The sequence below is a fragment of the Desmodus rotundus genome, chromosome 7 (assembly GCF_022682495.2).
Source record: "Desmodus rotundus isolate HL8 chromosome 7, HLdesRot8A.1, whole genome shotgun sequence".
NCBI lineage: Eukaryota > Metazoa > Chordata > Mammalia > Chiroptera > Phyllostomidae > Desmodus > Desmodus rotundus.
Window position 1 is genome coordinate 4,075,789 of NC_071393.1, and position 21,476 is coordinate 4,097,264.

General features: G+C 50.6%; 1 protein-coding gene across 8 annotated transcripts in view; it reads left to right on the top strand.

Annotated features, from left to right (window-relative positions):
• KDM2B (lysine demethylase 2B) overlaps positions 1 to 21,476 on the top strand; it is a 99,717-nt gene that overhangs the window by 39,312 nt on the left and 38,929 nt on the right. For all 8 annotated transcript variants that reach the window (XM_053928894.1, XM_053928890.2, XM_053928891.2 and 5 more), the window contains 4 exons: positions 567 to 682; positions 6,230 to 6,356; positions 8,510 to 8,991; positions 19,060 to 19,146. In XM_053928894.1, coding sequence (XP_053784869.1) covers positions 567 to 682; positions 6,230 to 6,356; positions 8,510 to 8,991; positions 19,060 to 19,146 — 812 coding nt within the window. The remainder of the gene's footprint in view (positions 1 to 566; positions 683 to 6,229; positions 6,357 to 8,509; positions 8,992 to 19,059; positions 19,147 to 21,476) is intronic.

Sequence of the window (21,476 nt, forward strand, 5' to 3'; positions counted from 1 at the left end):
TGTGGCTAAGGAGACCGCCTGAAAGTGGGCCTTCGAGGGTTTTGATGGCAGAAGGTGGAATCGGGCAGAGAGAGAGGCTGGGTCCTGCAGTCCCGGCAAGATGTCACCTCTTAGTTGTGGCCCCCAGCAATCCTTTGTGACCACTCCAGAGACTGGCGGTCTCTGGGATGTCCAGGAAAAGTCTCAAGGACATCCGAGCAGCCTAAGTGAGGGTTTTCCAGCTCCCTGGCCAGCATGGGAGGGGACAGGGCCTGCATTCTCTGTCGGCTGCCACAGCCAGGTCTGAAACAACACAAGGAAGCCTTTGTCATCAAGATCCTCAACAGGTGGGGGCTGGTCTGCCGCTGCCCACCACCCAGCCTGAGCTAGTGCACGTCACTGCCTGCCGCGGTCTAGCCGGCTGCTGGCCTGAGTCCTCCAGGCCAGCCAGAGCCGCGGCCTTCTGCATCAGACATTCCCCAGCATCCTCCACTCTGGTCCTGTGTGCTCCCCGGGCCTCCAGCCCGCTCCTGCACCGGGCACAGGTGAGGCCGGTGGCTGACCTCACCTCTCCCGCCCCACCCCAGGCTGGATCCATGCCGTCTACACTCCTGTGGACTCTCTGGTATTTGGCGGAAACATCCTGCACAGCTTCAACGTGCCCATGCAGCTGCGGATCTACGAGATCGAGGACCGAACGCGGGTGAGTCGGCTTCCTTCTCTCCGGGTGGGCGTGCCCGGCCCCCCGAGCTCTGCTGAGACTGGGTGTGTGGACAAGTCACTCCGAAGTCCTCCGTGGTGCCCCCTCCCTCCCGCTTCCTGCCTCAGGCTGGGCCTTGCTCCTGGTTCTTCAGGGCAGGGGGTGATGACTGGAGCCCCTCCCCAAGCCCTGGGAGTTTTCTGCCCGTCTCCAGGCTGGTGGCAGCCAAAACCCCCTTGCCGAAGAGGAAGTGTCTTTTGAGAAAGCACCGTGACTGTCAGGCAACCTGTCTCTTCCCCCTCCTCACATGGAGAAGGGATTGGAGGGAGCTGGGGGAATTTCGTCGTGGTTGTTGCTGTGGTTTGCAGGGGGGCTGAGCCTCGGGAGAAAGGTCAGGTCTTGGCCATGAGTTCCCGTGGAGCCTGAGGAAGCCAGTGTCTGTGGGTCCCCCAGGGGCTGCCTCTGAGCTCCATCTCGCTGCCCACTGGGGGGGTCCCTAGCTCCCCTTGATAGTGATGGTAATGGTTTCTCAGACATGAGGTCCCCTCACCCCCAGGACTTGATATGTGTCCCCAGCTCTGCTCCGTGGGTGTCCCCTGAAAAGCGCTGGCTCCTTGGAACTTGCCATCCTCTTTCCTGTGCTGGAGCTTGACCAAGTGTCCCCAGGCATTTGAGACAGGTCAGAGGGTAGGTGGGAAACCGGGGCCAAAAGGGCCCATTTTTCCTTATAGTCATTCAAACATTTCTCTTCTTTTTTCCTTTTCTATGGAGAGAATTCACATACAACGAATTTCCCCATTTAAAGTGCACAGTTCCGTGGCGTTTGGCACGTTCACAGTGTTGTGCAGCCAGCACCTCTGTCTGGTCCCAGGGCACTCATCGTCCCAGAAAAAGCCCCGTCCCCATGAGCAGTCACTCCTCGTCCCCCTCCCCCTGCCCATCACTAATCTGCTTTCTGTCTCTGTGGATTCGTCTGTTCTGGACATTTCTTAGAAATGGGATCATATAATGTGGCCTTTCATGTCGGGCTTCTCTCAATCAGCGTGATGACTCCAGATGCCATCTGTGGTGTAGCAGGTGTCAGAGCTTCCCTCCTGGTCCACGGGGTGGACAGACCGTGCCTACTCAGGCTTTGCCATCTAGATGGCTTTCTTGCCCCAAAGATGTGTTTCTGTGCTTGGGCCTTGAAGATCCCCGCCGTTCTTGGTCTTGCTTTCTGGCCTCAGTCTATATGGAATCGCATAGGTGCGTCAAAGTCTTAGCCCCCGTGTGTGTGACTGACCTTTCTAGCAGTTCTGACGTTGAGGGGCCCCGTGCAGAGGTTTCCCAGGGACCACATCAGCCACATTCAGCGCCAGGGGCACCAAAGGGGAGGGTGCCCGTCTTTCAAAGGCAGGCTTGCTACCTGGGAGGCCTAGATCTGCAAAGATCGGGTCTCGTTTTGTGGACGTTTGTGCCTTTCTTCTCTGCCACCCACCCAATATCCCTCTCCTGGTCTTGGGGAGGCCAGCCCAGCCCCAGGCCGGAGGAGGTCCTTCTGTGGCAGAGGCACCGTTTGGGTGTGAGTGGTCATCTCAGAGTCTGGATCCCGTGCTGTCTGGGGCTCTGGCCACCTGTTCTTTGGCCAGTACTAAGGAATGGGCCAGTTTGTGAGCAGACGAGGAAGTGTGGGCTAGAAAAGGAAAAATGTAGAAAGAGAAGTCAGGCCCATGACTTTCCAGGCAATTCCTGAAAGGCAGAGTCAGGCTGGGATTTCTAAAGGCTTCAGCCGCCCCTCCCCGCGGGAATCTGGCTCATACAACTCAGTGGCTTTGGGCCCCATCATCCTGTGAGGAGCCCAGCCTCCCTCCCTCCTTAGCAGGAGGTGGGGGGAGGTAAATGAAGTGGAACCCGGAGCTCCCGTGGAATATCATGGCCATATCCAGATGAGATGACAGGGTCCCCTCCCCCAAGGCCCACTGTCTCTGTCGTTTGAGTGGACACCCATCTGGTTTCCCCCAAGCAGGTGGATGGGCAGGGGGGCTAGTGGGCAGGCTGGGCTGGAACCAGAGGCAGGCTGTTTAATCTGCTTTGATTTCTGGCCCTTGGCGAGGGCTTGTCTACAAGGCCCAATTGTTCATGTCTTAGGAGCCCAGGCAGACAAAAGATGCTGGGGAGAGAGCACTGGAGGCCAGAAAAAGCGCCAGGGCTCCTTGTCAGCTCGCTACAGCTTCATTCTTTACATCCCTGTGAGACGCTCAAGAAGGATGTGGCCATTTAAAAAGAGTTTTTCAAGAGTCCTAACACATGGCTTAGCTTGGAAACCAAATGCAGGGGGCAGGACAGTGGGCAGCATCAGTCTCTGAGCCTCGAGGTGTGACTTTGCCTTAGAAAAAGAATTCGCTTTTTGTAGTCCAAGGTGGGGGGCCCCCACCATCCAGAGCAGGGGAGTCCCAAGGTTCTCCTGGGCTTAGAAAGCCATGTCTTGCTCTCATGATTTTAATTTTTCTGGGCCGGATGATAGGAGACTTTACCTGCTGCCCTGAAGACAAGTGCAGACAGGAGTCTGGGACTGATGGGTTTCCATTTCCTGCCCCGTTTGGAGATTCCATCTTTCACCTCTCATTCTAAAAATAGGTGTGTGTGGGGGGGTGCAGAGAATTACACCAAAGAATGGGTTTCGTGTTTATTATTTGAAGATAACATCTCAACAATGACCACTACATACTTTAACCCTAGTTAGGTTGATAAGGGGTAGGGATGGTCCAGATGATCATTAAACTGTAGTCTCTCTCTCTCTCTCTCTCTTTTTTTTTTTTTAACCCTTTTTCCACGCCCCCTAACGGTTGTAGTGAAAGCAACCTTCTCAGGAAAGGTAATGCCCGCATGCCCCATTTCCTCTCAGTCAGTGAATCTATTTGGAAGTTACAAATAATTTACCCTTCCTTTCACCTTTCTCCTACCATTGGGTTTTTCTTTTTTCTCATTGACTTTTTTTTTTTTCCAGGAGAAAAAACAAATTTTTAAGACACTTCCACCCAATCTCATATTTCAGTTTTTCAAGTCCTGAGACCTGGGAGTCCTAGATGCATTGAAATACCGCTGGTTCTGATCTCCTGAGGTCACTCTGCTGTAAGAGGAAGGGCTAAGGCCAGGTGCCACTCGAAGGGGTCTTTGGGGACCCACACTGCCCCCTGGAGCCCCGCTGACCCAGGGAGGGTCCCCCAGGCAGGGAGCAGTGCATGCTTTCTGACCGCCTTGCCCTTCGGTGACGACTCAGTTTGAGGAGGCTCCGATTCTGTCAACAAATAATGTTGAGCAATCGTGTGTTTAATGTTCCCAGGCATGTGGCTGAAACCTTTTGAAGGCGAAGGGTGGAAGGCGACAACCCGTTTGTAAGTCAATTCTTTGCCAATTTTGTTTCCTGCGGTGCTCTCTTGGAAAAAAAATAAAATGAAATGAAAGAAATTTTAATTCCTTCATCAGCATTTTGTCTTCACCCAGCTGGTTTCCTTTGGGCTCAGCAACGATGAGGGGGTTACCCTCCTCTCCTGAAGCACAGCCAAGCACAAAATTTTTTTCCCCCCCGAATCCACAAAGATTCTTGGGCGCGATGGTGCCCGTCCATGCAGAGTGGCTCAGATGATCTTCCCAAGTTTGAAAAGTCAAAAGCACTTCAGAGTTCGGCCGATACAGCCTAGTCAGGGGGATATGAGTGAGGGTCCAAGAAGAGGTGGACCTGCCTGTCCTCGGCTTGCTCTGGGTATTGGCGGTTTGTTTCAAAATTGCTTGGCCTTTGTTCTGAAGTAGGTGTGGGGCTGAGACCCCCAAACCCTTCTTCCCAGGAGGTCAGGGCCTGCCTCAGGCTGCGGAGCCTCTCTTCCGTTTAAACTCTAGAGGGTACTGACCCGGTGCCTGAAGAAAAAAGCATTATTAATATACTGCCCCAGCAATCAACCTGGATTCTTGGGAAAGAAGCTGGAGCCAAGGAAACCACTTGATGATGTTCCCAGCTCCGTGCATCCCCCCCTGCCCCCAAGGAGCTCAAAAGCATGTGGCCAGAATCTCATTCTAAACCGTAGCATCCACCCGAGGCAGGGAGGTCAAGTGGACCCAATGCGCAGATGGGAGAAGTGAGGCCCCTAACTTGGGAAAAGGGCCTTGAAGCTGGAAACTGAGTCAGTGAGGGTTGGACGGGGGAACTGAGAGCTGGGACTCTCAGGTATGGCAAGGTGGGGGCCTTTTCCAGGTGGGCGCTGCAAGAGAAGCAGGAAAACAGTATCTTAGGACCCATGGTGGACCTGGATCTGCTCACACTTGTCTTCGTTCCGCATGTAGAAGGTTGCCTGTTGATTGTCCGCAGAGAAAGTGAGGAGAGTGCTTTGCTTAACGTCCAGCTCCCTGAGTTCCTGGGAGATGGAGGAGGTGGAGAGGGGTCTCTGGCCCTTGCAGAGGTCCTTCGAGGCAGGTGCACCCTTGGTGAGAGGGCAGGTGAGCAGGTCAGGGGTGAGCGTGGACTGTGGGCTCACAGGGTCCGTATATAGCCTTGGAGAGGAGGGCCCAGCGGTGGGGGAGGGGCCACCCTCAACACTGCCACTCCCCCCTGGCTGGCTCAGGAGGCTCAGGGTGCAGTTTTCGGAAGGGTTTTGTGTCGGGGCGTCAGTGGTATGGCTTTTTCCCTGTCTTTCGCTGTCACCTCACCCTTAAAGGCCCTGCAAAATCCACCTGGAGCCCAGGCCTTGTCACAGTTCTGATAGGCAAATCTCTCAGTACCTGTACTTCCTCCCCTCTAAGAAACAGCCAAAAGGGATCTCTGTCTGGACTCCTGCTCCAGCCCTGGGGTTGTGTCCCTTGGTGTTAGGGTTACACTGGGGACTTGTGTCTAAGGAAGGGAGTCCCCTGGGAATGCACCCTGGGCAGTGCCAGGTCGTGGTGGCTGTGGTGAAGGAGCAGGAGGTGGACCCCTCTGAGGCCCTACTCCCAGAAGGAGGAGTGGCCATCCTCCATCCTCATTGGCCCACCTGGTGCAGCCCCTCCCCCAGAGTGCAGGAGATGCTTCACACCCTGTCCTCAGGTGGGTGAGGTTTGGAGATTCTGCTTTTTCTAGATGGAGGGAGGCAAAGCAGAGTCTGTGCGAGAATCTTTGGGAATGATCAGGAGCCCGTTTCTGTTGTAGCTAGATTCAGGCAGTGGCTCGCATCCATAGGTCCCCGCATCCTCCGTCAGCAGGTCAGGGGACAACACAGTCTCTTTGCACCTCACAGAAGCACCAAGTGGCCCCCGTCCATCTTCCCCGTGGCGTGCCGCTCAGGGAACCTTGACATAATGCTCTCACCGAGGCCTCTTGCTCCCCTCTTCCTCCTCATTTGTGCATGCTATTGGTCTCTCCCCCCTCCAGTGCCCCCCCCCTGCCCTGCAGCTCACCCTCCCATTTTCCCCTCACACCATTTGTGCTTTTGCTGAGATGATGAAAATAACTCCCTCCCCCAGGAAACACCGCCCCCTCCATTCTCGCCTTCCTTTTCCCTTTGCCCTCCAGAAGCTGACCTCGCCCTGGGTCTTTGCTTTCAGGTGCAGCCCAAATTCCGTTACCCCTTCTACTATGAGATGTGCTGGTATGTCTTGGAGAGATACGTGTACTGTGTGACCCAGCGGTCCTACCTCACTCAGGAATACCAGAGAGAATCAATGCTGATTGGTGAGTGAACGATGCGTCCCACCCCCTTACCGTGGAAAATGACCCCAACAGAGCAACACTGCTGGCCTCCAGGGCTTGCTGGTGACTTTGTAGATGTGTGGAGGAGCCAGTCCTGGGCGTGCTTGCTGAAGCAGGATCCCCATGGAGCAGAGCATCCTGGTTCTTTCTAATCCTCAGTAGCTACCAGCTGATTTTTTTTCCCCCACCTGAGCCCCGGGGCTTGGGTTTTTATCTGTGTAAGAGCAGATCCATGAGAGGCAGCCAGTCCCCCAAATCCCAGGCCAGCTTTGAGCCCACCAGCAGGATGGCCAGGGCTGGGGACGCAAGCTTGGCAGAGCGGTGGGTGGTTTTTTGTCGCAGCTGCAGCTCCCTGCCCTGCTGCCATTACTTAAAGGGACCTCATCCCGCCACGATGCTCAGTCCTTGTGTCCTGGCTCACAGATGTCCGCCCCAAAGCTGCCCAGAGCTGTGACAGCCTCGAGTCTTCCCCTCTGCCTCTGAGCTGTCACTGCCGAGGGGCTTTCCTGGATGCGGAGTCCGCTGGGCCTCACTTATTTCATCTTTGTCATCACGAGATAGAAAAATGCAGCCGGTCCACACGATTTCTCCTGTCATCTCCAGGGCTTTTAGAATCTTTATTTTTTCTTTCTCTCATTAAACCCTCTTCCTCTGTTTCCTTGACTCCCATCCTTAGTGACTTTAGGGGTTGGCTTCAGGTGGGCCTAGGATGGGGAACAAATGTTTCTGCTAAGGTTTTATTGGGAAATGCTCATTCACCTCTTAGAAATTCAGTTTTATCTGGCAGGGAGCAGTTGGGGGGTTGTGTTTGGAGTCCCATTTCTGTCAGATGTTGTGATAATTAGATGTGAAAAACACCAAAACCCTGCCACCTGTTGTACTGAGGCCTGCAGCCCGGGGGGAGATGGAAGTGATTCCGGACTCGCGCGTGAACTGCTGTGACAGTTTGGGCAGTCCTTACACGCTCCCGTGCGGACCAGAGGCTTCATTTTTGTGCCAGTCCCCAGGACCCGGAAATGAGGGTCACTTCTCTTGTTTGGATACTTAGGGCTGTAGAAGAACATTTCCCAATTCTGAAGGGCAACCTTGAGCCAGCATTGGGGTCTTCGGCACCTCCTTTTTTCTTAAATTTTCTTGCCACTGTTTCCCTTGCCTCTCTATTCCGTCTGCCAAAGGGAGGGTTGGGCATTAGGGGGACCCCTCAGTGACCGAAGGCTGGTTGTACGCCAGGAACCACCCTTGGTGATGCCTTATTTGCTCCTTACAACAGGCCTTCAGAGGCAGTAGTCTCTGCTGCGTAGTTTTTAAAGAGCAGTACGGGGATACAGTGCCCACGCTCTGTGCACCTATTTACTGCGTTCACTTTAAAGGTTTTTAGTTGTGCAGCCATCACAATAGTTAATTTGTAGAACATTCATCACACAGAGAGAAACCGGTACTATTTATTGATTGCTTGCTTTATTTACTTATTTATTTATTAATTTCCTTATTTAATCCTGAGGACATGTTCTTTGATTTTAGAGAGAGGGGAAGGGAGGGAGAGAAACATCGATGTGAAAGAGAAATATTGATTGGTTACCTCTCGTATGCTCACCGACCAGGGACCGAACCTGCAGCCTAGGCATGTGCCCTGGATAGGAATCGAACCCGTGACGTTTCCATCCACGGGAATGACGTTCCCAACTATCTGAGTGACACTGGCCAGGGCAAAACCTGTGCCTTTCAGTCGTGTTGCCTCATCCATTCTCCCCCAGCATGAGGCAGACACTAATCCACTTTCTGTCTCTACGGATTTTTTTCCTGTTCTGGACATTGCAGTGAGGAGAATCATACATAATATATGCCCTTCTTTCTTACATTTTATATGTTGAAAAATAAAATGCCAGGTGTGTTCAGAGAGGTGAAGCAACTTGTCTGGGTACACACAGCTGGAGGAAGCTGAGCTGGGGTCTGACTGACCCTAACCTTTCTAGAAGCTGAGGGAGGCATAGACCATTAGAACTGTCAAAAGAAGCTTGGTCTCCACAGTAAAGGGGAGGCATAGTGAGTGAAAGTCCCAGGGACCCCAGCAGGGAGTTTGGGGCGTTTATCTCAGTCTTTCTTGTGACCCCTTCACCCCCACCCCCTCCCTGTAGATGCCCCAAGAAAGCCCAGTATAGACGGCTTCTCATCGGATTCCTGGCTGGAGATGGAGGAGGAGTCTTGTGAGCAGCAGCCCCAGGAGGAGGAGAAGGAGGAGGAGGAGGAGGAGGAAGAAGAGGGTGCAGATAAAGTGCCCAAGCCGTCTGCCGACGGTCCTGCCTCGCCCACCAGCACCCCCTCGGAGGACCAGGAGCCCCCCGGAAAGAAGCCTAAAGCCCCTGCCCTGCGGTTCCTGAAAAGGACTTTGTCGAATGACTCAGAGGACAGTGTGAAGTCCACGACGTTGCCCACAGAATACCCCAAGACGCCCACGGGCTCCCCCACCACTGAGGGCTCTGCCAAATGGACCCACCTCACCGAGTTTGAACTGAAGGGCCTGAAAGCTCTGGTGGAGAAACTTGAATCCCTCCCAGAAAACAAGAAGTGCGTCCCCGAGGGCATCGAAGACCCCCAGGCACTCCTGGAGGGTGTGAAGGTGGGCAGGGAGTTGCGCCAGGGGCTGGGCAGCTGAGGGCCAGGCAGGTTCTGTTCAGAGCACAGCTTTCCAAGGACAGCTCAGCTCAGGGTGGCTTGGTGACGATTGTCCTTGGGGCATGTCCACACATGGAGAGGGGCTCATCTAGGGTGTCCAAGCAGAGGCCGCCACTGAGACCTGCAGAGAATCTGGGTGGAAGCTGGCTCTGTTGACGATGCGTTCTTTCTCACACTTGTTGAAACGGGAGGATTTGCCAGCACCGGCTGCTGTGGGTGCGCCTAGAGTGCTGTCAGGGAGGTGTGTGTTCTGGGTCGGCTTCCCCTGTAATGTGTATCTGTTTTACGTGAGTCATTTGTACATCCTGGTGGTCTGCAAGGTGGCCAGGGCCACGTGGCCACCCGGGGTTCAGTTATGGAGCCAACACTCAGTGAGCGCCAGCTGTGCTGTCCATGGGGGAACAGAAAGCAGGGGGTCATGGACACTGGCCTTAGGTAGTCTAGCAGGAAAGCACGCAGCTGAGGAAATCAGGAGGCGGAATTCAGTGCCCCTGGCCCGCTGTGTGTGCCCAGGGTGCGGGAGCAGGCCAGGGCTCTGGTATAGTGATGCAGAGGCCGTCTGAGCTGGGCTTCAGAGGCTGGGGAGGAGTTCTCCAGGTGGGGAAGGCTGTTCGAAGCAGAGTGCTCACGAACAGGTGTTTAAGAACCAGGAGATCCACTGGGCGGCCTTGTCTTCTTGTCCTTATAATCATGACGTTTGTTGGAAGCTTGCTACCTGCCAGGTACCAGCGCTAGGCAAGTAGTAGTTACCTTTACTCTCTGCCTTTACCCCATGAGGAAGTAGGCTCAGGAGGGTTAAAGGACATGCCTGAGGTGACAGAGCAGGTAGATGGTGGGGCTGGGATGAGGGCCTGGGAACACCTCCAGAGCACCTGTACGGACATACTGCACCAGCTTCTGCCTGTTGGTGTTGCTCAAGCTTTTTGGGGTGAGGCCTCAGAGGCTTTTGGGCTTCCTCCTCCAATGACTGATTCCCAAGAAAATACAGCTGCCTCCTAGGGTTGAAACTGAATTTAAGTCTCTTTCTAACTTGGGGAAATTGCCCAGTGAAAGAACTCTGTGATAGATATTTCTGTAAAGCAAATCTTTACTTGCTATGGTGTCCTTTTCACTGACACTTGACTTTCTTTGGAGGTTGCCAGACTTTCTTGAGATCTTTATGAGAATAGGTTTTGTGCACAGAAACATTTTGCATGTGGTGTCAGGGGTCTTGGACTCCAGCCTGTTCCTTTCCCCCACATTAAGAAGCTTGAACCTTGTGAGAAGGGATTTTGTGTATTAGGTTCCCCAAAGGGAGCCTGAGAATTCTGTTAGGTGGCTACTTTTTTCTTCTGAGGTCCTGAAAAGTGAGAACAAGGTCTTTTCATGAATAATTAAATCATTCATAGTATTATGGTGCCAGAATGTTGTAAATGAGTTACAAACACTTCCGTTTCAAGAGGAAGTGTTACTCTGTGCTTGTGGAGCATGTTTTTTCTTTCAACGTTTCTTACGTCTGTGACCCGTCTATGTGCAGTGCTCCTGGTTAGTCAGATGTTTTTCTGGGAATGGGACTCGGCCCCTCCTGTCTCTCGCCTATACTCACCTGATGGGTCTCTGAGGTCGGTTCGGCCCCTGGATGGTGTGGAGGAAGCCTGCGGTAGGGCTCAGACAACTGTCAAGGAGCCCAGCTCTTTGCCCTGACCGTGGGGTTCAGTGGCAGTTCATGGTAATTGACAGGGCATCTCAGTTACTGTGTGCTATTGTGGGTGTTTCCCATACATACACTCATTTAAACCTCCCAACAATTGTGTCTGGCCTGCACAGTAGTAAACGTTTTTACTAATTCGTTGCCAACATTGAGAAATCAGGACTCATATAGAATATCCTGGTTATCCTGGCTCATGTTCCTGACTGGCTGCAGCAGCGGAAGTGAGTCATGGCTGACTTCACACACTGCAGTCCCCACCACTCCCTACTGCCTTGCTGAGTGTGTGTTCCCCACACGGCTGGCACAGGTCCTTTTCATGTAATCTGGCCACTTAGCTCATTTGTTGAACTCAACAGTCTTTAGAGATATTTATGGTCTTGAGCCTTGTCTGAGGAGGCCCTTTTTGGGCTAAAGAGATTATAAGCTGGGTGGTCAGGCGTCCTGGATCCCCAGGACAATTGGACCTTCTGCTAGTGTCTCGAAATGCTGTGTGGCCAGGAGCCTGCATGGGTGGAGTGGACCAATGGTGTCTTCCAGTCTCTGGAGATGCAGGAGAGGTGGTTGAAGCCAAAACTGACCTTCAGGGTGAGAGTGTGGTCACAGAGGGTGAGCAGCTGTACTCATAGGCTCCTCTGTCCTTCTCTCTTCTGAGATGTCGGGGGCGGGGTTCCCTTTTGCCCTAACTAGGAATGAAAAACAGCTCAGGAATGTGGGTCCAAGGCAGACTTCCCAGCCGATGCCCACTGCTCCCACCACCGGGGAGTGAGTCCTGTTCCTCACCAGTGGTGTTTCTCCTTCGTGACTGACCACTTTTGCTCTTTGGCTGGTGTTGCAAAAAGACGAAGTCTTCTTTCCTTCTCTCCGTTTCTCTGCGACCTCAGGCTGCTGCTTGTGGTGCCTCCTGGTCATCGGAGCCCCTGGGATTGGAGACGGTCCCCCAAATCAGTCAGTCTCCAGATGGCTGGGTTTTGGCTTTTATCAACAACCCACTTTTTCATTCATTTGTAATGCATTTTTGGATTCTTTTTATTTTATTATTATTCTTTATAAAAGATTTTATTTATTTATTTCTAGAGAGAGGAGCGGGGGAGAAAGGGAGAGGAACATCGATGTGAGAAAGAAACATTGATGGGTTGCCTCTTATACACACCCCGTCAGGGGACCAAACCTACAACCCAGGCATGCGCCCCAACTAGGAATCGAACTGGCGACCTTTCTTTTTGCAGGTGACGCCCAACCCACTGAGCTACACCAGTCGGGGCGATTCTTTTTATTTTTTGATTTAAACATTTGTGGACCTTTATCAGAGGCTTCTGGTGAGTTGTGGTTGGAGGTTAAGAGGACCAGGAATGGACGTGGTGCCTCCTTCAACGTTCTCTCCTCAAGCTTTTCTCTTGCCATCTGGCTGGCTGGGGGGGGGGCGTGGCAGAAAGAGTACTGGACTCAGAGTCAGAAGGCAAGGCTTCGTTCTGACAGCTGCTCCTTCAAGCGTTAGCTATATGACTTGGGCTTGTCGTTGAACACCTCTGAGCTAATATTTCTCACTTATATCATAGAAATAAGACTTCTTACATTGTCTGCCGCTCGAATGCCCCAGAGGCCAAGTGAGGAAATGCATTTGAAGTCATTTGATAAAACTAAACACAAGATGACGTGCAGGTGGTTGCTGAACGAAGAGGCAGATGGGAACCAGGCAAGGGTCAGCCTCCTGTTATAGGACAGAATGGTTTTGGCATTTCTCCACCGAGTAGATGTTTGGTGCTAATTGATGCACATCAGTTAATTTTGTTTGGCCGGGGCCTCCCATGTGACCCCCGGATGATGTGTGCCTGATGCGTGACGGAATCGAGGAAACCACATGGCTCAGTACTGTGATCCTTCCAGAATGGAGCTAAAGGAGGCAGGCTCTTGAGAGGCACAGGGTTGGCAGGCGGTTTCAGAGTTCGCCGCTCAAGGAAACCCTGCTGAGGCCCAGCAAGTGGGATGAGTAGGGAAAGCTACTTTTCCTAAACACTGTCAGGTTCATTTTCAGTCCCGCTCACCCGTCCCCGGGGTTTCCCATTCTAGGCCTGGAGGACAGTAGTCACCCAGTCAGCGGTAAGTCGGGGGCCGTGTGCCCTTCTTTCCAAGTTCTGAAGCCCCCCAGACCAGCAGAGAGGCAGAAGGTGGCGTACTATTCATGAGAGGAAAACACTTTCAAGAGTCCAACTGAGGACAGGTTCTTGGAGAACAGAGAATGTAATGTATTTTTAGAATTGTGGTAAAATACACATAAACATTTATCATCATTCATTCATTCATTCATTCATTTTACATACTAGATTCTCCAGGAGGGAAACCTTTACCATTGCAAAGTGGTGTGAAGAACATTCACAGGATTGTGTGACCACCACTTATACCCAGTTCCAGCCTTTGTCATCACCCCAGACAGAACCCTGTCCCCCTCCCTCAGGCCTGCTTTCTCTCTCTGTGGATTTACCTGTTCTGGATATTTCTTCTACATGAAGGTTTTAAGTGTGGTAGTGTTACATGGTCAGTGTAAAACAAAAGTTAACATAGTAGGCAAGAGGATAGAAAGTGTCCTCTGCTCAGTTCTCACACCCTGGAGGTGACTCCTTGTTAATTACCTGGTGAATATACTTCCGGAGCTTTCCTCTCAGCCCCGTTTATACAAACAGATCATAATTTAAAAAAAATTAGATCATACTATCTTGCAACTGGCTTTTGTCCCTTAAAGCTTTCTTTTTGTGTGTCTGTTCCTGTAAGTCTAGCTTATTCTTTTTTGTGGGCAGAACTTTCAACACTTGTTCGTCCTTGCAGCCGTGCTGATGGGAGAGCCCCAGGGACTCTGGTTTCAGCAAGTTCAAGTTTGCTCATTGGCACCGTGAAAACTTGACTTAGATCCAATCCAAAATGATTGTCCAACTTTATTTGTTTAAGAAAAGAAAGATTTCAACTCTCTTGTAGGAGCCTAAGAGCCAAAGAAAGACATTTTCTTGCCCATCTTTGTGAAACCCTCTGGGATTTGGCCTTGAGGCATCTTCAGTGACTTCTGTTAAGACACCTGTTCTGCTGGAGGTGCATTATGTTGGCTTCTACATAGAGGGAAAGCAAAGAAAGCAGGATGCAAGAGAACCTGGAGTTCAGTTTCGCTTTCTGTTCTTAGCTACTCTCAGGGTGGCCTTGGGCAAGTCACTCCACCTTTCTGTGGTTCCTTGGCTGTTCAGAAGTGCTTAAGGAATTGAAACCTATTGTCCTCTGTAAAATGAGGGTAATAACAGGGACCTATGTCACTGAATTATTTTGAAAAACAATGAGGTAATGAACACTTAGCGCTGGGAGCGGGATTAGCTATTCATAGGTAACCATCGGAGGAGGCCTGGACTGTCTTTAGCCAGCTCCCCACCCCTCCCAAGCTATTCCCCCCCGCCCACTTCAGCTTTCCCCATCCTCTTTCAGGTTTATGATTGAAGTCTGTGTTAGTCTCCTAGGGCTGCGTAACAAAGAACCCCAGCCTGGCTTAAAGCAAAGGAGATGTATTCTGTGTGTTCTGGAGGCTGGAAGTGTGAAATCAGCGCTTGCTCTGAAAGCCTCTGGGGAAGGCTCCTGCCTTGTCTCTTGCAGTTCGTCATGGTTGCTCTCCGTCGTCCTTGGCGATCCTTGGCTTGCAGCTACACCACTGCCTCCGTCTTCACATGGTCACCTGTCTTCTCGGTGTCTCCAAGTACCTGCTCCTCTTCTTACAGGGACATCAGTCATTGGGTTAGGGCCGCCCTGGTCCATAGGATTTCATCCTTGACGTGATTACACCTGCAAAGACCCTATTTCCCAATAAGGCCACACTCTTTGAGGTTTTGAATGCATATGAATTTTGGGGGGTGCACACTGAGCAACCCAATGCTGTCATTTTTTTCTCTCTTCCCTCTTGGATTGGCAAACATTCATTGATGGACAGAGTAAATCATAGTAAGGTGGATGTCACCCTGCCTGCTCTCTCTCCCAGAGAACCTGCACCTTCAACTAGAACTCGGGGAGAGCGGAGGCTCCTGAGGGGGAGGCGAGGGGGGCATCTGGCTAGTTGGGGTAGGTCTAGTCCTCCAGTCGGTTGTAAATCGCCAATGCCTTGTAAGGTTGTGAAGGGCAGGGGCCACGGAGATTGGTGGTGGAGGGCTTTTGTCCGGTACCCCTTGGCAGGGTGATTCTGCTCCTGGCCATTCAGATAATTGCAGGCTCTCTTTCCATTAATGCCACGCTCCCCTGGCTGCCAGAGTGTCAACTAGGGGTGGAAAGGCCAGCTCACTGTATCACTGTGAGCCCCTGCCAGCTCACTGTCAGCTCACTGACAGCCTTTCTTATTGGTGGCATTATGGGACTGCAGGGAATTATGGGGCTGTAGGGAATTAAGGGGCTGGAAGAGACAATAAGGGGGCCATTGTTTTCAGATGTTATCTTTCTTTTTTTAACACACAAAGATTAATTTTATTCATTTATCAAAGCCCAAATATAATAGAAAATAACCCTAAATTAAGAGTCCATTATCCAAACAGGTGTTATTATTTTTATTTATTTACAGAGGGGAAGAGAGGGAGAGAAACATCAGTGTGTGAGAGAAACATCGACTGGTTGCCTTGAGCACCCCCAACTGGGGACCTGACCCACAACCTAGGCATGTGCCCCGATGGGGGATTGAACCAATAACCTTTTGGTTTGCAGGCTGGTTGTCAGTCCACTGGGCCACACCAGCCAGGGCAGATGTTATCTTTTAAGACCACAGGTTCTAGAGTCTGGCTGAACCCCCATGCCATGATTAATCAGCTCAGTGGTCTTGGGGGTGTTGATAAGATGGGGATAGTAAGAATACGTGACTCATCGGATTTAGCAAAGTATCACTAGGATGGGGCCTTTAAGGGGTCAGGAAACTAAGCTGATATTGTTGTTATTATTTCAGACACTAGCCACTATGGAGTGAAAACAGGCCCATTTATGTTCAAGTTTCAGTGTGTGAAACCCATGACCTTGGAGTTAATCAGCTCCTGACCTCGGAACACACCTGCTCATTTAAGTCACCCCTCCTGATTCTTGCTGTTTGCAAAATAGTGAGTAGTAGAGCCCAGACTGGCAGCACTGTGGGTTTTTTAAAACCGTCACACTCCTGCCTGCTTCAGCGGAGCCAAACACAGAGCCAAACGTGGGGGACCAGTGGGCGGTGTGCAGCCTGACCTGCTCCCACCCTGAGATGACCCTGAACTTGGAGACAGGGCCCAACTGGATTCAGCCTGCCCAGCGGGGTCAGGCCACCAGCATTTGCTGAGGCTCTCCTGCTGGGGACTGGGTTTGATAGTGAGCCCTGTGCTTTGGTATTTTTGACGGGAGTGCGGGCATAGAGGATGGGAGGATCCCATCCGGGGTTGCAGGCAGAGGTGATGGAGGATGAATGAGGTGGGCCTCTCACCTAAGGAACTCCCGGTGTGATCACAAAACAAGCCCTGGATACTCAGATTCTGCTGCCTGTACCACCTCAGGAGAAGGGAGGAGAGCAGCGGGGGGCCAGAGGGCTCAGCAACTGTAGATCTGAAAAATGGTTAGATTGACCTGTGCCACTGGGTGCATTTTCTTTCTTTCTTTTCTTTTCTTTTTTTTTTTTTTTTTGCCTAAAATTAACTCCTGGGCCCCTGCATCAAATTTATTATCTCTGCTAGTTATGCAGCTAAACCAGTTTTTAAATTACCCTTTCACAGCTAAAGAAACTTTTTAATTTCCCTGTGCTCAGAACTCCTTAAGTGGATAAATTTTACGGAGAATGGGGTGGGCAGCATATCCTATCGGCTTAAGCCCGAAGGGATTAGCCGGCATTCGTTGAGCATTTACCATGCGCCCAATAGCTTCCACACACTATGGTCCTCACCACAACCTGGGCAGGTGGGGGCTGTCACTATCCCATTTCCTGGAGAAGGAAACAGACTCAGAGAGATGTGACGATATGCCCGAGTCACGGAGCTAAGAAGCGTTTAACTACGATGCACTATGGCAAGGCTGGTGTGTTCGTTTCCTGTGACTGCCGTGACAAATGACCACAAACCTGGTGGCTTACAGCAACAGAAATTTGTTCTCTAACAGTCCCAGAGGCCAGGAATCCCAGAGTCCAGGAGTTGTGAAGGTACTGGCAGGGCCACGCTCCCCAGAAGGCTCCCGGGGAGGGTCCTTCTGTGCTCTTCCAGCTTCTAGTAGTTCCTGGTGTTTCTTGGCTTGTCACAGTGTCACTTCACCAAGTAATGTCACATTCACAGGTGTCAGGAGCCAGGACTTGAATATACTTTTGTGAGGAACACAGTTCAACCCAGCAGGCACAAGAGGGTTGGGCTGGAGCGTCAGGGGTGCCCTGGGAGACCCAAGGTGCATTGACACCTGGTTGCAGGGGTCCTTACCTGTGGGGAGGGGGACTGCTGAGACTGCAGGGTTCCCCAGACCAGCCGCTCGAGCTCCTCCCTGCCATGTTCCTCTCCCTGTAGTTGGTGATTCTTGATGCCTGCCTCTGCTGTATTATCACAGTGGTGGCATTATTAGTCACAGTATAGACGGAGATTCTAATTATTAGCCCCCCACCCCAGAACCAGTGGGACCCAAGCCCATTGTCCACGTTAAGCTCCTTGAGAGACGTAGGCATGAGGGGGAGAGACCCGCCACGCCCATTGTCCGTGGTTATCTTGTTCGGTCACAAACAGCGCAGTTTCCAGGAGAAGGGACCCTGGGGGCCCAGATCTTTCTCCTTTTGAAAGCCCTGGGCTTTCCTAGTGAAGACTTGTAGGGTATAACCTGAAGGGCGCTGGGCTGGGGTGAGGACCCACGTTCCCTGGTCTTTGCTGCCAAGAGCGCCAGAGAGTGTATAAATGCTGGCAGAGGCTCAGGAAGCCAATGGCAAGATTGCCTTCAGCACAATTTATTTCTTGGAGAGAAAATCTTCAATTGAGTTATCCTGTCCTACAGGCTGTCACACACAAATGAAAACAGGCTTTTCCTGAGGGCAGAGCCCACAGCGCCCCCTGGAGGCCACTGGGGGCAACGCAAGGGGAGAATTGCTTCTTGTGGGAAGCCTGTCTGGGAACCCTGGGCTCCGAGGCCCACCCAGGCCTACATACTAAGGGATACAATGTCTGTGGTGCATTTAAAAGCAATAATTAAAAATGGAAACTGATGAAAAGTTGGTTGGCTTTGTATATCATCAGGAATTGGCAATTCTAAATGATGTCTTCCCCTAGGCTCGGATGGTTCCCACTGTCTCCCCCAACCCTTGGTAAACGCCCTCCAGAGTTGAGTCATGTCCTTATTCTTGGTTTCCTTTCTGTTGTGTTTCTTTTTAGATATGTACACAGTAGAAAATTTGGTACATTGTATTTTACCTTTACTGTTATGGCCTGAGGATTTAAAAAAGTGTTTTCTATTAGTAGACTTTATGTTTTTGAATAGTTTTACAGAAAAATTCAGCAGGTAGTACAGAGAGTGTCCATATGCCTACACACACCCACTTTTCTCTATTATTTTTTTAAAAGATTTTGTTTACTTTTAGAGAGATGGGAAAGGAGGAAGAAAGAGAGGGAGAGAAACGTCGATGTGTGAGAGAAGCATCTATTGGTTGCCTCTCATATGCCCCCAGCCGGGGCCCTGGTTGGCAACCCAGGCATGGGTCCTGACCAGGAATGGAACTGGCTTCCTTCCGCTTTGGAGGACTTTGCTCAACCAAGTCAGGGCCAGTTTCCTCTATTATGAACATCTTACCTTAGTGTAGTACATTTGTTACAATTAATGAACTGATATCGATACATTATTATTAACTGAAGTCTCTAGTTATTCACATCTCCCCAGTCTTTACCTAATGTCCTTTATCTGTTCCTGGATCCCATCCAGGACACCCTATTACGTTTACTCTTCTGTCTCTTTAGGCTGCTTTTGGCAGTGACAGTTCTCACACTTCCCCTGCTTTTGTTGACCTTCACAGATTTGAAGTGTACTGGTCAGGCATTTTGTAGAAAGTCCCTCTTTGGGGATTTGTGGCTTCATTTTTTTTTAAGTTGTTTACTGGAAGCTAACTACGGGTTAGCCATTGTGGGAGGCTTTGGGGATGTACCAGTGAACCGAGAGGAGTGTAAACAACATTCACAAATTGATAACATTGACTTGGTTTCTTCTGCGTGTGGGGGTGGGGGTGCAGTGGCGGAGGGTGGACAGCTCTCAGGGGTTTGCTCGCTGGCTTAGGTTTGGCCTCCAGCTCCCTTCAAAGACCTTCCCCCTACCCTGGGCTAATATGGCTCCTTTGTTTGGCCACAGAACGTCCTGAAGGAGCACGCGGATGATGACCCCAGTCTGGCCATCACCGGGGTCCCCGTAGTCACTTGGCCAAAGAAGACTCCAAAGGTAAGAGGCAGGTTGCCCACAGCTGGAAGACCGTTTCCTTGGCCTTTCCCATCTCCTGTCAGGTGAATGTCGGCACCTTTCCAGGGGAAACTCCTGGGAGAGGGCATCCCAGTTGAGATTGTTTTGTGATTTGTTCATTCAAGTTTTTGGTTTTTGAAAGGGATCCTTTCACTAACGCGGGAACTGCAGACAGTGACCCCTCGTGGTCACTCAGGAAACTGCGGAGAAGTGATGCCTCACCTTTCCCTGTGATTAGAGGAATTTTCTTTCCTTCCTTTTTTCTTTCTCCACCCCCCTCCCCCAAACCCCTGCTTTCTTTTCTTCATTTCTTTTTAATTCCAGCTGCTTTCGTGGGCTGTTTTCTTGTCTTTAGAAAGGTGTTTTTTTTTTTATCTTTGTAAATTAGATTGGTGCTCACCATAAAAAACTATCAAACAGGAAAGGACAAAGGCACTAAGAGGAATACTAGCGACATCTCTAGAACTTACCAGGAGCAGGTTGCGCTGCCTAGTGCTCTACATCCTGTATCTCACTTAGACCCGACGACGCTGTGGAATAGACACTTGTGCCTTGTTTTACAGATGAAGACACTGAGGCTTTAAACGGAGAAGTCCCTCATTAGGGTGCTTGGCCGGATGTGAAGGATGGCCTAATGGACAGCAGACTCAAAGCGTTCAACTAGCACCCACCTCAAAGTCCACCATCCAGAGAAAACCAGTAACATTTTGGTGTGTTTCCTTCTGAAGGCTGTGCTAGCGTGGAATTTATAAGCATCAGCCCATCCGTCTACTATCAGTCTGTCTATACTAAGTTTTGAGACCTTTTTTCCCCCTAAAACTCCGCACCTGAGGATGTTTTAAGTGACTTTAGGGAGAGAAAGGGAATGAGAGAGAGGGAGAAACATCAGTGTAAGAGAACAACTTGGATAGGTTGTCTCCCGTTCGCAACCTGACTGGGGATTGAACCAGCATTCTAGGTGTGCGCCCTGACCAGGCATCAAACCCGCAACCTTTCGGTGCATGGGACGATGCTCCCACCAACTGAGCCAACCGACCAGGGCTTCCCCGCTTTCTTAAGCAAGCTGTATAAACTGCCAGAACCTTGCTTCCTTCCCGTGTTTGTGAAGAGGGATCTAATTTGAATGGTGGTCGTGAGGATCGCATGTCCTTAGGACCAGGACCGACCCATGGTTGGTGCTCTCCAAATGTTAGTTGCAACTTAAGCAACTTCCTCATTGATGCATATTTGGCGAATTTCTGATTTTTTTTTTTTGCCATTATATAAAACACTGAGAGGAACATGCTAGATCCATGCTGTCCAGAATGGTAGCCACCAAGCCATATGTGACTGCTGAGCACCTGAAACAGGGCAAGCCCAAGTTCACCGCTGTGTCAGGGACACAGTGGGTTTCAAAGACTTACCCCAGAAAAGAACAGTGTAAAATATCTCATTAATTTAATTTTTTATGTGATTGCATGTTGGAGTTAGGGTTGCCAGATTTTTTAAAAGGATGCTCATTTAAATTTGAATTTCAGATAAACAACAAGTAAAGTTTTTGATATAAGTATATCCTACATGTTATATGGGATATATTTATGCTAAAAAAGATTATTTATTGTTCCTCTGAAGTGTAATTGGGAATACTTTATTTTTATTATTTGCTGAATCAGTCAACCCTAAAAAAAATTAATTGGGCAACCCTAGTTGATGTACGGGTTTAACAGATGGATTATTAATATTAATTTCACATGTCTCTTTTTACCTTTTTAAATGTGGCTACAAAAATTTTTTTAAATCCAGCTCTGGCTGGTGTGGCTCAGAGGATTGAGTGCTGGCCTACAAACCTAAAGGTTGCTGGTTCAATTCCCAGTAGGGCACGTGTCTGGGTTGTGGGCCAGGTCCCCAGTTGGGGGCGTGTGAGAGGCAAACCGATGGATGTATCTCTCACACATTGATGTTTCTCTCCCTCTCTTTCTCCCTCCCTTCCCCCTCTCTAAAACTACAAATAAATAAATAAAATCTTTAAAAAAATTTTTTTAAATCCATTCGTAGCTCACGTTCTACTTCTACTGGACAGTGTTGTTTTAGGCTATTCTTTTCCCTTTTGTTTATCTCCTTAGGGCAGACCCCTAAATGTGGACCCGTTGGGATGAAGGACACCCGTTCCTGTGGGTATTGAGGGCATTGGATTCTAATACTCTGTGAAACGGAGTGGTAGTTTATATGGCAGTGGGAAAGGAGAGGGATTCGCTACCCTGTCTTCTGCCTTCAGTTCCCCAGTCCGTGGAACCGTACAGGGTTTGCAGGTTGGCTTTCCCCGACATGGGCGA